Source organism: Tursiops truncatus, chromosome 12 (assembly GCF_011762595.2).
Source record: "Tursiops truncatus isolate mTurTru1 chromosome 12, mTurTru1.mat.Y, whole genome shotgun sequence".
In the NCBI taxonomy this organism is placed as follows: domain Eukaryota; kingdom Metazoa; phylum Chordata; class Mammalia; order Artiodactyla; family Delphinidae; genus Tursiops; species Tursiops truncatus.
The window spans coordinates 62,990,927-63,008,258 of record NC_047045.1 but is presented as its reverse complement, the minus strand read 5'-3'; the positions used below and the strand labels follow the sequence as shown (position 1 = coordinate 63,008,258).

At 34.3% G+C, this 17,332-nt stretch overlaps 1 protein-coding gene across 1 annotated transcript in view; it reads right to left on the bottom strand.

Moving 5' to 3' along the window:
- Positions 1-17,332, bottom strand: part of PEX7 (peroxisomal biogenesis factor 7) — an 86,088-nt gene that overhangs the window by 37,633 nt on the left and 31,123 nt on the right. The window contains exon 8 of the mRNA XM_019951788.3: positions 16,879-16,934. Within this exon, the coding sequence (XP_019807347.2) occupies positions 16,879-16,934 (56 nt within the window). The remainder of the gene's footprint in view (positions 1-16,878; positions 16,935-17,332) is intronic.

Here is a 17,332-nt window from a genome sequence, read left to right as displayed (position 1 = left end):
GGAGTATAATTGCTTTACAATGTTGTGTTAGTTTCTGCTGTATAACAAAGTGAATCGGCTATATGTATACATATATCCCCATATACCCTCCCCCCTGCGTCTCCCTCCCACCCTCCCTATCCCACCCCTCTAGGTGGTCACAAAGCACCAAGCTGCTCTCCCTGTGCCATGCAGCTGCTTCCTACTAGCTATCTATTTTACGTTTGATAGTGTATATATGTCGGTGCTACTCTCTCACTTCGTCCCAGCTTACCCTTCCCCCTCCCCGTGTCCTCAAGTCCATTCTCTACAACTGCATCTTTATTCCTATCCTGCCCCTAGGTTCTTCAGAACCATTTTTTTTTTTTAGATTCCATATATGTGTGTTAGCATACGGTATTTGTTTTTCTCTTTCTGACTTACTTCACTCTGTATGACAGACTCTAGGTCCATCCACCTCACTACAAATAACTCCGTTTCATTTCTTTTTATGGCTGAGCAATATTCCATTGTATATATGTGCCACATCTTCTTTATCCATTCATCTGTCGATGGACACTTAGGTCGCTTCCATGTCCTGGCTATTGTAAATAGTGCCGCAATGAATATTGTGGTACATGACTCTTTTTGAATCATGGTTTTCTCAGGGTATATGCCCAGTAGTGGGACTGCTGGGTCATATGGTAGTTCTGTTTTCAATTTTTTAAAGAACCTCCATACTGTTCTCCATAGTGGCTATATCAATTTACATTCCCACTAACAGTGCAACAGGGTTCCCTTTTCTCCACATCCTCTCCAGCATTTATTGTTTGTAGATTCTTTGATGATGGCCATTCTGACCAGCGTCCTCACTCCTTTTAGATCTATTTCTTCATGTGCTTGCATTAGGTTTTGAATTAGACATGGATTTGATGTGATTCTTAAAGAAAAATGTTAGTACTAAATAATTCTGAAAAACGTTCTGCAGTTATCAATCAAGGTATTTAAAATCCAAAGTCTTACACATTTTTTCTAATTAGTGTGTATTGTTTCATTTTATAGGAAATTATTTTCATTTTTCACCTGGCATTTAACTAGCAAAGTTAAGTTTCACTTCATCAAAAGATATTTCCAGTATGAGAATAATTACCTTAAGAATTTTCTAATTTAAACAAGTCAAATGGAAAAAATCTTTGGGGACATATCAATGAACTTGAGAGTTACTGGTTCATACCTACAAATATCTTAAGCATTATGAATATAAAGCTTAAAGAGATTTAACAGTAAAGTGCATATTACAATTGACTGTAGAAAAAAATAAAACATCTTTCTGTAACTTTAGTTAACAATCAGGATACCAATAAAAGATTCCAAGTTTTGTTTAACAGTAAAATTTTGCAATCTAGCCATTACTGAGTTAAATACAAGAGAACAGCAAGTTTTCTCCTTGAAAAATATCATTTTCTTATCTCAATAGGACTTTCTGTTTTAAATTTGGTTTTATTAATTACTACTTCAAACATAAAGTGAAAACCTCATTTAAATACAATCTTTTGCAGGCTTTTAAGATCAGAGCGACCAAAGGGTATCATATATTTTCATATAACTTAAATTCACTTATATTTATAAACAATTATTTAGTGCATCCATGCCCCGGATGCCAGGGACAAAACAAGGAAACAGATAAGTCCTACCCTTATCTGTAATCAGGCAACATGCTTTATTAACATAAAATATATTTGGTACTAAAATATCCTTGCAAGAATTAAACAAAGGTGTGAATGCAAATATTCACACTATTAAAAAGGAAACCAAAGACAACTACATTAAGATGCTTTCTTAATATCAGTGATGAAGTTTAGTGAACCTTTGCTACAAAGCAAAAAATGTGATAGAGTTACAAAGACATTTGTATCTAAGATGTCTGAAAGGTATGGAACATTAAACAACTCTTGGATCATTTTAAGAATACAGTCGTAGTTCCTACAAATATTAACAGTATCATACCATTAGCCACACAATTTCTTGTGGTTTGAAGAACAAATGTAGAGGAATTAAAAGCAACTGTCTTAAAAGATGAAGTAAAATGATCATTTGAAGCCTGCACAGGAGCTCACATTCAGCCACACTTCTTATCTATTTACTTTAACTGACCTTTTTTTGTGAGTAAGGGGGACTAGGTAAAGTTGAAATGAAAGGTTTGTGAGACAGAGTACATATTCAGCTATACTATCTGTTTACTTTGGCTGACCTTTTTTTATGGGGAAGGGGAAGAAAAAGAAGTATCTGCTAGTGGAAATCTCTGTGCTAATAATCATAAGGATCAAAAAAAGCCCATCATGCACACCAAAGTAAAGACACTTACTGTATAAAGGCAAATCCCACGAGAGTAAATGTGACAAAGATAAAAGGTATTTCTGTGTCTGCTGCTTTGTTAGGCTTCTAAATTCACCACAATCCACCTAAAGGCCATTTTCACACTTATGCAACATAATAAAGCTATTTATCTTATTTTACAATTAAACATTATAATTAAATATCACATTTAATAATTAACTTAAAGGTATTGATAGTAAGAAACATTTTCAGCATCTTATTTTACATGAGCAAATACAGCTTATTTTTCTCTCAAATGTTTTTATTTTTAATTACCAACCCACAGAAAAATCCAAAGAATAATATACTGAACATCCATATACCCTTCATCTAGATTTACCAGTTGTTAAAATTTTGCCACATTTGCTTTATCTTTCTCTCTCTACACACACGTATATAAAATACTATCTGCTGAGCTATCTAAAAATAAACTACAGACATGACTTGAGTCTTTTAGTGATTCTGCTTGTTTTCAGCAATTTCGATCAGAAACATAAGAGTCCTAGGCTTACAAGATGTTTTCAGGTATCAAGTAACATAAAAAGACTGGAAATAGAAGATCTAGGTTCAAGTTGGCTCTATGTGACATCAGCCAGTCTTTCTCTCTCTCTGAGTCAACTGTCTTCTGGATAAAATGAGCACACGCCCCACAGCAGTGTTGTGTGAAAATATAAGTTAGACCCAGATAACCAAAACTAAGAAGTTAAATATAAGAACAGATATTGATGTGGAAGGATTTTCGGCATAATAAAGACTCATCTTCTCTTGGCCCTATCCCACTCAGTGTTCCGACTGCCTGAAATCCAATCCAATCGGGGCACTTCTGACACTGGAGGAAGGGGAGCCAATTCCTAACTGTAGGGACTGTCATTGCCATTGCAGGACCTTATGCCCAGTCCCTGCCCACCAAATGCCAGTATTGTCTTCCACCATTGCCACAAAATCAAATATGCCCCCACTAAGAATTACTGAAGGTGTAACTTAAAGTGTAAGTGTAACTAGGAAAACATACACGTTAAGCCTTAAGCCCTTTTACCTCCATATAAATAAATGGGTAAGAATGTTCTTCTAGAAGCCCATGGAGACAATGTGAAAGTTCTAGAAATCTAAGATGCACTGAAGGGAAAAAACATTCTGCCAAGGGGGCAGAAAGCCCCTGAAAGGAGAGGAGATAGAGAATGCTTAAGTAAAGTCTACGTGGTGTATACCTTTCCTTTCTAGACATTTTTCAATGAAAATGTAGATATATGCACATATAATTATAGAAGTTTTTAAAAAATCAATAATTATTAAGATAGCAAGCATCTAGGTCTAGGGCCAGTCCCAGCAGAGTGCTGGAGCCAGCTCATACTGGCTTGTGAGAGCTGGATGCGCACATCTCTTCCCGACCCCATGCTTACTGACATCATATCACACAGGTAGCTTGATACTGCCCTGGTGGGGGTATTGACACCACTGAACTCCTATCTCAAACACTACACATCAGGCTCCCCCCACCCACCTAAAGAGCTGGTTGTTAAATATCTATCAGCACACCACTGGTCAGCCCTCACTGTGTTTTATGTTGAATAATAAATTGTTAGTAAACTCAAATGGTGTCATTATCAGGTCTACACACAAGAGAAGCATTGATAAAATACTCTTACCTTGTATTTATATTTTTAGAACTCAGAGCTAGAACTATGAATGTAAAAGCTATGTATTGGAGAACATGTTGACAAAAAGTTTCACACTGTCACTAAGAAACTGAACTCCAAGGAGGCAGGGGCCAACAAAAGGCCAGGTTGAGGCTGCCTGTTTTGTTGTCGTAAAATAAAAATTATCTTACTCTTGAAGACTAGAGCTGAAATGGGCCTCAACCCCACAGAGATGCTCTTCTGTCACCATCCATTCTGGCGATAATAATAATGACTATAGTAGCAAACACTTATATAGCATTTATTATGTGCCAGAATTTGTGTATGTTAACTCACCTAATCCTCACAGTAATCTTAATGCAGTAGGTACTATCGCTATCTCCATTTTACAGATGAGGACATTGAGCCACACAGTTTTAAAATAACTTGTTCAAGCTTATACAGAGAGTTAAAGGCAGTCTGGCTTCATAGTCTGTGGCCCTAACTCCTGTGTTACCCGGGAATGTGCCAACCCACAGTTAGTCCCTTCAACATGTATCTTTCACTACCCCACATCTATTTTTGTGACTACATATCTCCCACTACGCCAACACAACCGACATGCTCGGGGTTCCTTTGTGTGCTTCTATTTCTCTTTAAGCCTTTGCTTTCATCATTTCCTCAGCAAGATATTCCAAACTGTCTACCACAATGGCTGACAGATAACAGCCATTCTGTAAAATATGCCTGAATTTTAAAGCAGAGTACAGCTGTATCATTTTATATCCAAAAAGGAGCTTAACAGTTGAGTTGGAAACATTAAAATTGCTGGTATGGGCAAAGAATTTCACATCATACAAGCTGTAGATGAGTACAGTTTGAAAACACTGGAATTAAAATTCACTTCATATTTTTCTTGCCAAAAAAAAATCTGTAAGTCTAAAAAAAACCCTGCTATTTGGTTTATTATTACCAAAGACCACTGATTTTAAAATGTTTTAAAGGTTAGAATATTTATAAAGGTATCATGAAACAGAATAGTGTTGCTCTGTTTGAGGCTAAACTCATCGTTTTAGCCTTAGCAATTTACGAAAGCTGTATCTTTATCTGAGAAATATTTGCTACAACATAGAAGAGACAAAATGTTCTTCCTAATGAAGAAACATAATTATAGCTTTTATTTTTGTTTGGCTGTCATATATACCTGGTTTGTTGATTTCTGCCTGTGTTTATGAAACGATCTACTTAGTATAAAACCAAACACTAGCATTTAGAACTCAAACCATACTTAGGTGTGGCTGGTACAGCAAACACGGCTTGACAGAAGCAGCAGTAACCTAATGGAAAGTACATCGGAAGAAAGATAATATGGTAAAACCTATGATGATAACATTCATAAAAGAATGGAAATAATCCACTCTGAAATATTTTAAATTTAGTACTATCTTCAGTGAAGTTTAGAAAGAACCAATGCCTATTTTTACAGAATATATTGCCCATCAACTGAAGAGAGTTCTGATATTTTTTCCAAAAGGTTGGAATTTTTATTTAACCTAAACCATACAAAATAATTTCAAATCTGTTTTATACATTACTTTCTAGATCTTTATTACTTACTTGATGAAGCATAATGAACTACTATACAGGTGAAGGACTTAAAGATTTTCCCTATTAGATATGATCATAGATCCATGTAAAAAAATATGGAACTTGCAATTTATAAAACTAAAATATCCATCATAGTGTCGGTTTTGATATAATGCCCACCATATAAACTATTTTAAAAGCTTAAAAAAATAAGCAAAATATAAATTAGCAAGTAAATGAAAACTTATATTTGAAGAGTTTATGTTACAAAAACTAGCCATACAGAATCTAGAATGATATCTGTATAATTATCAGTGCTAAAAACTAAACAGGTTACTGTTGGTCTTATGTCTCACATCATTTTTGTTTTAAAATAATTTTTCTGCCACTAAAAATATCATCAATCCACTGAGATTTAAAATTCTTCAGAGGATAAATTTAACTCATATCACATGGTGTAAAAATCTACCCAAAATGCACCTTTTCTGACCTTTCTAATGAGTGGTCACCACACAAAAGTAATGAGAGACTAAACTCACACAAGGCATTAGTACAATTAAAAGTCGTATTTTCAACAAGTGATGAGAGTTACAAATATGCATACATATACACATACATTCAAAAATTAAAGTTTTTCAAATCATTTTGTTTTCTTTTCTCTATTCATTTTCCTTTGCATAAGAAAGTCTTTGATAATACGACATTGGAATATATGATTAGTAGCCCCAGTTACATTTAGTATTAAGGTGGAACAGTAGTAGTAGCTATAATGTATGTTAAAATTAAAATCCTGTTTCTGGAAGTAAAATGATGTCGCTTCTATATACTGCCAGTGAAGCAATTTGGTTTAAGTTTTCTTACTCCACTTCATATTGGGAAAATGTTTACCAATTTTGTAGGAGAAAAGGAGAACAGGTTTCAGACTTGACTAGAGATACTGTTCTCATTAACTGAGACAAATAATGTAGATAAATAAGCAAGCCTTGCAGAGGGAAGGAAGGGAAGAAATAAAGAGCTCAGAGTGAGATGCTTGTTTGGACACTAGGTAGCTGAATCCAGCATAGAGCTGAATAAGCAGGCCTGAAGCTCTCAGCAGAGGTCAGAGCTGGAAAAGGGGGGTGGGCATTATCACTTAGAATGGACATGTAAAAAAGTACTAAGCCAGAGTCTGCCAAGTTTAAGGGGGAGAGAAAGATTCCATGATGAAGTACAAAAAGGAAGGGTCAGGGAGGATGAGAAAAAAAAAAAAAAAGAAGAACATGGAATCCCTGGGATAAGGAGTTTCAAGAAGGAAGGTGTGATCAACAATTTGAAATACAGCAGCGAGGTCCAGTATGACAGGTCCTGACAAGTGGACTGGATGTGGTATTACTGAGGCCAATGATGGCTTTTGCCAGAACAATTTCAGTAAAGAAGTGTAGCTAAAGCCAGCTGTGGGCTTAGGAGTAAATGGACATATAGCCATAAGTGCCTAGGACTATATGCTTTCAAGGGTCCACAAAAATGTCTAAGAGCTGAAAATTAAAATCAGTTTTTAATTAAGTGTATATAAATTAACATTATTAACTGCTAAGTTTTGTATTAAACATTTCATTCCATTTGAAGACAATTTTTAAGTTAGAGTTTTTCACTTCACAAAAATTCCTAAGTAAGCATAATAATTGCCAAGAAGTCATAATCAATCGTAAGTGAGCCACTCACTGCCAAACGACTTCAAAAGCCAAAGTCTAAAAAGCTTTTCAAGATAATTAGCCCTGTTTAATCAGCGATGTGGATCCATTTTATAGATTCAAATGATATAGGGTAAGACCTCCAAGCAGAGCACCCTAGGACTGCAGAGCTTTTATGGCCTTGGTGAATGGAGCTTAAGGCGACACTAAAAGCTTGGCTAAGAAGGAAAGAAAACTTAAAGGTAAATACAGGATAAAGGAAGAAGTTACAGGCTGAGAAGAAAGTCAGTAGAGAGTTGGAGACTGAGGATATAACAGAGAGAATAGGTAATTTAATGGAACAAAGTGCTGAAGGACACAGAAGTGTTTGGGGTTAAGAGCACTCGTGCAAGACTTCTGAATAGCAGAGGAGGAACAGATAGGTAGAGATTTAAATAAGTTTACAGACTTGCAGTGAAAATAGATAATCTGTGCTTGCATCCTACAGTTATTTTTTTAAAGAGAGAGATAAGGTTGTTTGCTGAAAGTGCAGGGAATAGGGTTGGGGGGCGGGTGGCCTGAGAAGAGAAGCAAAGGTTGGAAACCGAGATAAAGAATTAGCACAGTATTTTCAAGTATGTTCTCTTATGCAGTTCTTATAATCACCTTGCAAGCTTATGAGGATATTACTAATTCCATTTTACATAGTAAAGAAACCTGAACTCTAAGTTATATAGAAAAATTGCCTATTTGAAGTCTTTTTCAACTATGTTTAAGATCTCATATTACCTAATTATAATCTCAATTTTTCCAAATGCTTACAAATCTAGCTGTGATGTTTTTGATCTTGTAGTATGTCACAGAGCCATGACCTAAGCCATCTCTCTCTCCCCAGAAGCACTAAACATCTATCCCCCAATCTCCAGTCTTGCTCAGAATTCAGGAAAGAATCAAAGCCTAATTTTTAAAAGTGGAGAGAAAAAATCTATAAAAATACTGAATCACTATGTTGTACACCTGAAACTAATATAATATTATAAATCAACTATACTTCAATAAAAAGTGGAGGGAATATTAAGACGCTGAGCCAAAAACTGTAATGATTTCTGAGCACAGTTAGGTACCTACAAGATTTTAGAGTACTGCAGTTTGTATTCAAAAGCCCAGTTTTAACATATTCCCGAGTTAAACCTACATCAACAAAGGTAAGGCATTTCCCAACTGGGTGTTTTAGGATACTTAAGTATATACATAAAACAGGGAGTGGTCAGTAGAATTAAGATCATAATGACAATCCTGAAAAGAAAGAATAAGTAGTCACTAGGTTTTCCCCTTTAATTAGAAACAGAACAGTGAAATGGATTTAAGATGTCAAAAGATTAATGCTCCCACCTCAGTTGTCAAGACTTTTGCAAACAGCTTTAAACACCAGAAAAGACTTTGAAATCCGAGAACTAGATTCTATACTCGGAAATCCCTTTTGAGCCCACAGGTGACACTATGTAAGAGAGAAGATTCCAAGTTCACTCTTCATCTTGCTCAGCCTACCTGGAGGATCTCACATTACTGGCCATCCACATCTGGTTGATATCCTTGCCGGCAGTTTCTCTGACATACTGCATGTTCTGGGGTCTCCTCCTGTTTTGGGTGGGCTGTTCCCTTCTTCCTTCCAACATTAATTCCCTCCTGAAGATAGTTTTTTTGTTTTGTTTTGTTTTTTTGCTTTTCTTTCTCTAAACTTATCGCCCTTTGATTGATGCATTCCTATGGACCAAACCACCAGTAAGTTAATGGTCTTCAAAGCCATATTTACAGCGCTAACCTCCAGCCAATGATCTAGCTCCAGAGATGCACTTTGGAAAAGATTGGGGTGGGTGGTGAACAACTGATAAGTTTTCTTCCTGTCTGCCAGGTTGCCATTTTTTGGCTCCCATGCTAAAAATTCTATAATCACTCCATACTATTTTATACAGACTATTAAAGAAAAAAACTTGTTATGGTACCGTTTTAATTGAGAGCTGGAAGACAGTGTGATTATACTTCCCAGTTTGTCTGCCTGCTTGTATTGGATCAGTCAAAAAAACCAAGTTAGAGCATGTAATTTCTCCCAAGGCATTGTTGTAATTTATTGTTATTCTACACTAACAAAGTTACATAGCTTCTGCCATATCAAATACTGACTCAGAAGTAAAGGGGAGAGGAATTCTGGGTAGTTTGAAGCAATGAGGTCATGTACATCCAAACCTCTTAGTGTATCCTCACAAAAACCAATACAGAACAACAAAAAGAACAAATAAAACTACATAAAACTCAGGCTTCAACATATCCAAACTTGTAATTACATGTATAAAAACAAAACAAAACAAAAAAATCCCCCAGAATCCCAATGTGCATTCTCCCATGTTCCAGATCCAAGCTTTATTGGACAGCAAGGGCAATTTAGGAAAAACTGAATAGAACCGAGAAGAGCTAGGATAAGGTCTAAAACTCATTTAGAGCCACCACCTTCCTATGAGTGAAAATAGTGAAAAAAGCCTAGCATAGAGTAGAGTACAGGTTTTAAAGTATATGGACACAAGGAGTTATTTTAGGAAGTTAATAGTTTAAAGGGAAAAGAGGATTAAAAGGAAGGAAACGTACCAATCCCAAACCATCAATCCTGTACATGGATATGCAGAAACACATAAAGTCTTAATCTATTTTTTAAAAAACATAAAAATAAAATGGATACCATAAACTCAAACATTTCACCTGACAAAAGACCACCTCAAAAAAATAAATAGCAAAGTGTAAGAAAAACTGTAATATAACATTCTAAACTGAATTAATATCTCTAAACAAGCATCTGGGGACAGGAAGGAAAAATAATTGACCTAGATCAGTGTAGTATAATAAGAAATATATTTGATCTTGGTCCACAGTTCCTGGCACAGAGCTCCTAAAACCCCTGGAAGTTCCTGAATGATAGGAATGTCTTCTGTTATTCATAAGGAGTCCCTTTGGAACACACCTGAGTTTATGCTAATGAGGTGACTTAGGATGGAGTCCTTACATAGTCTCATGTGTTTAGAGAGCTGGAATTTTCAGCTCCATCCACTGAACTCCCAGAGAAGAGGGAGGGCTGGAAATTAAGCTCTATAAAAACTCTTGAACAAGGTTTGATGAGCTTCAAGGTTGGTGAACTTACCCATGTGCTGGCAGGGTGGGGCACTCCAATTCCATACAGACAGAAGCTCCTGCACTCAGGGCTCTTCCAGACCTCATCCTCTGTACCTCTTCTCCTGGCTGTTCATTTTTATCCTTTATAATATCTTTTACAATAAACTAGTACACATAGTGAACGTTGCCCTGAGCTTTGTGAGCTATTCTAGCAAATTATAAAACCTGAGGAGGGGGTCTTGGGAACCCCAATTTACAGCTAGTCAGTCAGAAGTACAGGTGACAATCTAGGCTTGCAATTTGCATCTGAAGTCAGGGCAGTCTAGTGGAACTGAGTTCTTAATCTGTGGGATCTGATGTTATCTCCAGGTAGATAGAATTAGAATTGAGTTAACTTTGTAGGACACACCATTGGTGTCTGCTGAGAATTAGAGAATTTCTTGGTGTGGGAAAACTCCACATACATCTGGTGTCGGAAGTATAGAGCTTTCCCCTTACAATCAAGAATTCAAAAACAAAGAAAAGAAGTGGACAAAAACAGGAAAAAGTGAAATAGAGCTAACTGGACACAAGAAAGAAATAGAAGAAAAAAGGCAAATTCATATCAGAAATGAAGACAAAATTACATGGTGCTCAAAGAATAAATTTACACAAAAATATAAGGACATCAAAGACAGGAGAAAAATAACCAAGGAATGAAAATGAGACTAAAAACGTATCAGAGAGAAAGCATCTGATATAGAAGACAAGTAAGAGAGATTCAATTTATGTTTAATTGGAGTCCCTATAGGAAAGAAATGTAAATCAAGGAGTTCATGTTCAGCTAAGTTATCCTTCAAGCATCGAGACTACAGAGAAATAATTTTAAATATGCGAGAGCTCCTGAGAAGTCTGTACCCATGAGCCCTTCTTGAGGAATTTACTAGAATATAAACTTCATCAAACTAAAACATGATGAGGAAATTTTAGCAAAAAGATTGATGATGAGCATTTAATATATTTAGTTATGTACCTAAGATGAAAACAAAATTGGAAACAAGAGTGGAAGAATAATATATAACATGGTATGTATTACATGTTATATGTGGTATGTTCTAACAAAATATAAATAAAACAACTTAAAATTTGATGCAAAAGGGAGGGTAAAAAAAAAGGAAGGTAAAATAAGTTCATAAAATAAGTTATTGTACATGCAGCAAGTAGGAGTTAAAATAAATACCATTAAAAACTAACAAACCAGATAATAAATGGTTAAATTTTTTGAAAAACAAGGGACTAATGATAAGGATAGCATTAAATCTGTATATTGCTTTGGGTTGTATGGACAATTTAACAATAGTAATTCTTCCAATCCAGGAGCACAGAATATCTCTCCATTTCTTTGTGTCTTCTTTAAATTCTTTCATTAATTTCTTGTAGTTTTCAATAAACAGGTACTTCACCTCCTATATTAAATTTACTCCTAAGTATTTAATTCTTTTTGATGTAATTGTAAGTGGGGTTATTTTCTTAATTTCTCTTTCTGATAGTTCATTATTAGTATATGGAAGTACAACAGACTTTTGTGTACTGATTTTGTATCCTGCAACTTTACTGAATTTATTAGTTCTAACATTCTTTATGGAGTCTTTAGGGTTTTCTAGATACAATATCATGTCATCTGCAAATAATGACAATTTTACTTCTTCCTTTCCAATCTGGGTGCCTTTTATTTCTTTTTCTTGTTTAATAGCTCTGACTAGGACTTCCAATATTATGTTGAATAAAAGTGGCAAGAGTGGGCACCTCTGTCTTGTTCCTGATTTTAGAGGAAAAACTTTTAGCTTTTTTACTATTGAGTTTGATGGCCATTCCAATGGCATTTTTCACAGAATAAAACAAACAATCCTAAAATTTGTATGGAACCACAAAAGACCCTGAATAGCCAAAGTAATCTTGAGAAAGAACAAAACTGGAGGCATCATGCTCCCTGATTTCAAACTATATTACAAAGCTATGGTAATTAAAACAGTATGGTACTGGTATTGTAAAAAGAAACAGGTAGGACTACACCAAACTGAAAAGCTTCTGCACAGTAAAGGAAACCATCAACAAAATGAAAAGGTGACCTACTGAATGGGAGGAAATATTTAAAAATCATATATCTGATGAAGGGCTAATATCCAAAATATATAAAGAATTCACACAACTCAATAGCAAAAAACCAAACTATCCAATTTTAATAATGGACAGAAGATCAGAACAGACATTTTTCCAAAGAAGACATAGAGACGGCCAACAGGTACATGAAAAGTTGCTCAACATCATGAATCTAGGGAAATGCAAATCAAACTACAATGGCTGTTATCAAAATGATAAAGAAAATGACAAGAAATAGTAAGTGTTGGAAAGGATGTGGAGAAAAAGGGAACCCTTGTGCACTGTTGGTGGGAATGCAAATTGGTAAGGCCACTATGGAAAACAGTACAGAAGTTCCTCAAAAATCTTAAAATAGAATACCATATGATCCAACAATTCCACTTCTGGGTATTTATCTGAAGAAAACATTAACACAAAAAGATATATGTATCCCCATGTTCCTTGCAGCACTATTTACAACAGTCAAAATATGGAAACAAACAAAGTGTCCATCAACAGACGAATGGATAAAGAAATTGTGGCATATGTATACAATGGAATATTATTCAGTCATAACGAAAGAATGAAATTGTGCCATTTGCAACAACATGGATGGAAAAAAACAAAAACAAAACAAAACAGAAAACAAGTTCACAGATAGAACAGAAGATTGGTGGTTGCCAGAGGCAGCAGATGGGGAGAAGGAGAAGTGGGTGAACTGTTTGGGGTGTTTTTTTTTAAGTTTAAATAAAACAAAATAAAGGGAATAAAAGCACTACAAAATTTATAAGACCAAAGGAAACCAATGAAACAAAGAAAAAAACTTACCTAAATATAAATTTTTTGATAAAAGATCAAAAAAAAAACCCCAAAGCAAAACAAAAAAATACACCACACAATGAATAGAACATAATACACAAAATAATCATAACATAAAATAATATGACAGACTTGCTATCAAACATATTTTTATCAAGAAATATGAATAGGTTAAACTTGCATATTATAATAAAAAGATTTTTGATTTAGCTTGCCAAGCAAAACCCAAATATATGCTCTGTATGAAAGACATACCAGAAACAACATGGTTCAAAAAAACTAAAAATAAAAGTATGGAAAAAGGTATACCTGGAAGATGGGAATAGTATGAAAGCAGAGGCAATGATACTAGTAAGAGATAAAGCATAATTAAAACTAAAAAGCAATTAGCTGTGTCAAAGAAAGAGTCTCTTTGATGCTAAAAGTCTCAGTTCACTAATGTATGTTGAAAATATCTATGCACCAAATAATACAGCATATGGCTTTATGAACTCAAAACTAGAAGAGATTTAGGGAGACATAGATAGAAACACACTGATAATAGGAGATTTTAACATTCCATTCTCAGTACAAGATGGATTAAGTGGGCCAAAAATAAGAAAGGATACAGATGATCCAAATGACATTATCAATTAGTAGAGCTTATGGTTATATATTTAACTTTACAATGTGATAATAGACAATATACCTTCTTCTCAATTGCATATGTAACATTCACAAAAATTGATCATTTACTAGGTTCTCCTCCACAAAAAAATCAACATATTCCATAAAACAGAATGACTAATAACAGTGTTCTCTGATCACAATAAAAGTAGAAATTATTAACAAATTTTCAAAAATTAAAAGGCACTTTCATATGGAAATTAAATAACTTCCTACTAAACAACTTTTGGGAGAAAGATGAAATACAAATAGAAGTTACACATTTTTTTAATGATAATGAAAAAAATTATATATCAGGATGTATGAGTTACAATTGAAATGAAAACTAGAAGAAAATTCATAGCCTTAAACACTTTATTAACAAAATGAAAAAATAAAAATAAGTAAATTCCCAGATCAAAAGTTGGAAAAAGAAAGTAAGCCAAAAGAAAGTATCAAGAAGGATATAAAGATAAAAGCAGTAATTAATGAGGTACTGAATAGAAAAACCATAGTTCTCATTCATAAATCAAAATCTTGTATGCTGAAGAAAAAATAACAAAATAAACATGCCATTAGATAACTTAAAGTAGGAATCACATATATACAAAATCAGAAATGACAATAGTGAAATAACCATTGAATCAGAAGAAATTAAAAAGTCATGACTCTACAGACATCCGTATAAATAAATGTGAAAACCTATAAGCAAAGGATAATTTCCTAAACTCCCATTAGAGATAGAAAGTTTAAACAGACAAATTTCCATAGAAGAAATAAAGAAAGTTATCAAGAAGTACTCCACAAAAAGAGCCATGCCCGGATGGTTTCACAGGGAAAATCTACCAATGCTTCAAAAACCCAATACCCTCCGTGTTGCACAAACTGTTCCAGAGCTTAGAAAATGTAGAAAAACTTCTTAATTCTTTTTTATGAAGCAATTAAAACATTGATACACAAACCAAAAATTTAAAACAAGAAACAGAAAAAAAACCCTATATGAACCCTGTGTGGTGTGGGATCAGAATGAGGGGTATGATTAGAGGTACACATACACATATAGGTCAATATCACCTTCAAATATTGATGTAAAAGCTCTAAATAAAATATTAGCAGACAAAATCCAACACCACAGTAAGATAACGATACACAAAGAAAAAGAGGGATTTAGTCTAAGAATGCAAGGTTGGTTCAATCCATTAATATAATACATTATATTAATAGCTCAAAAAAAAAATCATGATCATCTCCATAGGTGCTGAAAAAGCCTTCAACAAAACTTAAGATCAATTCCTGACTCTAAAAAAAAAAACACACTCAAGAAAACTGGAGTTGATGCATACTTTCTTAGCATGATAAATAAATACATACACTTTTTCTTAAAGTCAGTATCTTACTTTTAACAAGGAAACACTAGAGGCATTTTTACTAATACAAGAATTAAGACATCCTCTATAACACTATTTAACACTGTAATAAAGGTATCTGTCAATGCAATTAGATAAATCAATTAGGGGCATCAGAATTGGAATTGAAGATGTAAAACTATATTTATAGATGATATGATCACAAACTTGGAAACCCCTAAAGGATCAATGATCTTGGGGCTTCTCTGGTGGCACAATGGTTAAGAATCTGCCTGCCAATGCAGGGGTCACGGCTTCGAGCCCTGCTTTGGGAAGATCCCACATGCCTCAGAGCAACTAAGCCCGTGCACCAAAACTACTGAGCCTGAGCTCTAGAGCCCACGTGCCACAACTACTGAAGTCTGCGTGGCAAGAGCCCGTGCTCCGCAACAAGAGAAGCCACCACAATGAGAAGCCCATGCACCACAACGAAGAGTAGCCCCCGCTCGCCACAACTAAAAGAAAGCCCGCGCGCAGCAACGAAGACCCAACACAGCCAAAAATAAAATTAATTAATTAATTAATTAATTTTTTAAAAAAAGAATCAACGATCTTTAGATGGTAGAGAAAGAGGGAGTCTCAAACACTGCTGCTTGGAATGGAAACTGGTATATTCCTTATGGACGGGAATTTGGTAATATCTAACAAAACCATATATATATATATATATGTATATGTTTACCTTTTAATCCAGCAATCGCACATCTGGGAATATATTCTGAAGCTAATTCTCTAGTGATGTGAATGTATGTACTTACAAGGTTATTATTCATTGTGGCACTGTTTATTTATAAAATATTTGTAACGAGCTAAATGCCCATATGTAGGAAACTAGTTGAATAAACTATAGTACGTCTACATAATGAAGTATTATACAGAATGAAAAAGATCTCTATGAACTGATATACAGTGATTTCTAAACTACTTTCCGAGAATTCTAGGGTAGCAAATAGGTAAATATATTGTGAATAAGAGAGTTTTAAATCAGGAGTTTTAAATCTGGAAAAGGAGAAAAAGTAGAATGAACCCTGTGTGGTGTGGGATCAGAACTGGGGGTATGATTAGAGATACACATACACATATTAATACATAGATACACATGTGCATACACATACATACAAAGTCATATATTCACAAACATACATACACTCATGCTGATTTTTTTCATATATAACAATCTTAGCCTTAAGATTCACATAATTAGACTGAAGAAATAAAATTTCGTAATTTTTAAAATTTTAATTTAAAAGATACTGGCTATTCAATTTATAGCATAGGAAGATATTACGAGGAACAACTGTCAGGAAAAAAGGCTTTTAAACAGAGCAATCAAGCTAACCTTTAAATACTAAAGAATTTACTCATATATGTGGCCAGATCATAAAAACAGAAAAAAATAATATTAATCTCAGTGGCAAATATTCTTATGTGCTCAGCTCAGATTATTTTTATATTAGTAAGATAACTTATTACCCTTCGGAAAAGCTGCAAAGAGGCAAATGGTACTTGGTATTTCACAATGAAACATATCAAAAGCCACTGTACCTTACAGTAAAATCATAGGAGCAAGAGGCCAACACGGAAGCATGAAATGGTGAAAACTACAAAAAAACCACAAAAAACCCTTTTTGAGGTTAACTGTAATTATAACATGCTACTTCATAAGGTCATTCCCATGAACATTATAATAAAGTTCATCTAACTTAACCAATTTTGTGAATACATATTATGATTGCTATTAGCACAAGTATCAAATAAACATTTAAATGTTAAAAGTTTTAAAATAATTTTTATGTTCTTTGTATATCACATCTAATGAAAATGATATCAAGGTCAAAAACTGCAAATTTAAAGACAAGTAGTATTTAGTAATAAACATGTTTTACCAGGCTGCCCATTGCAATTTTATTTCTTCCATGTTTTTCTTACCAGTACTTTAATAGTTATATACACATAATATAATTACATGTGAATGCTCTTCATAGTTTGCAAAATACTT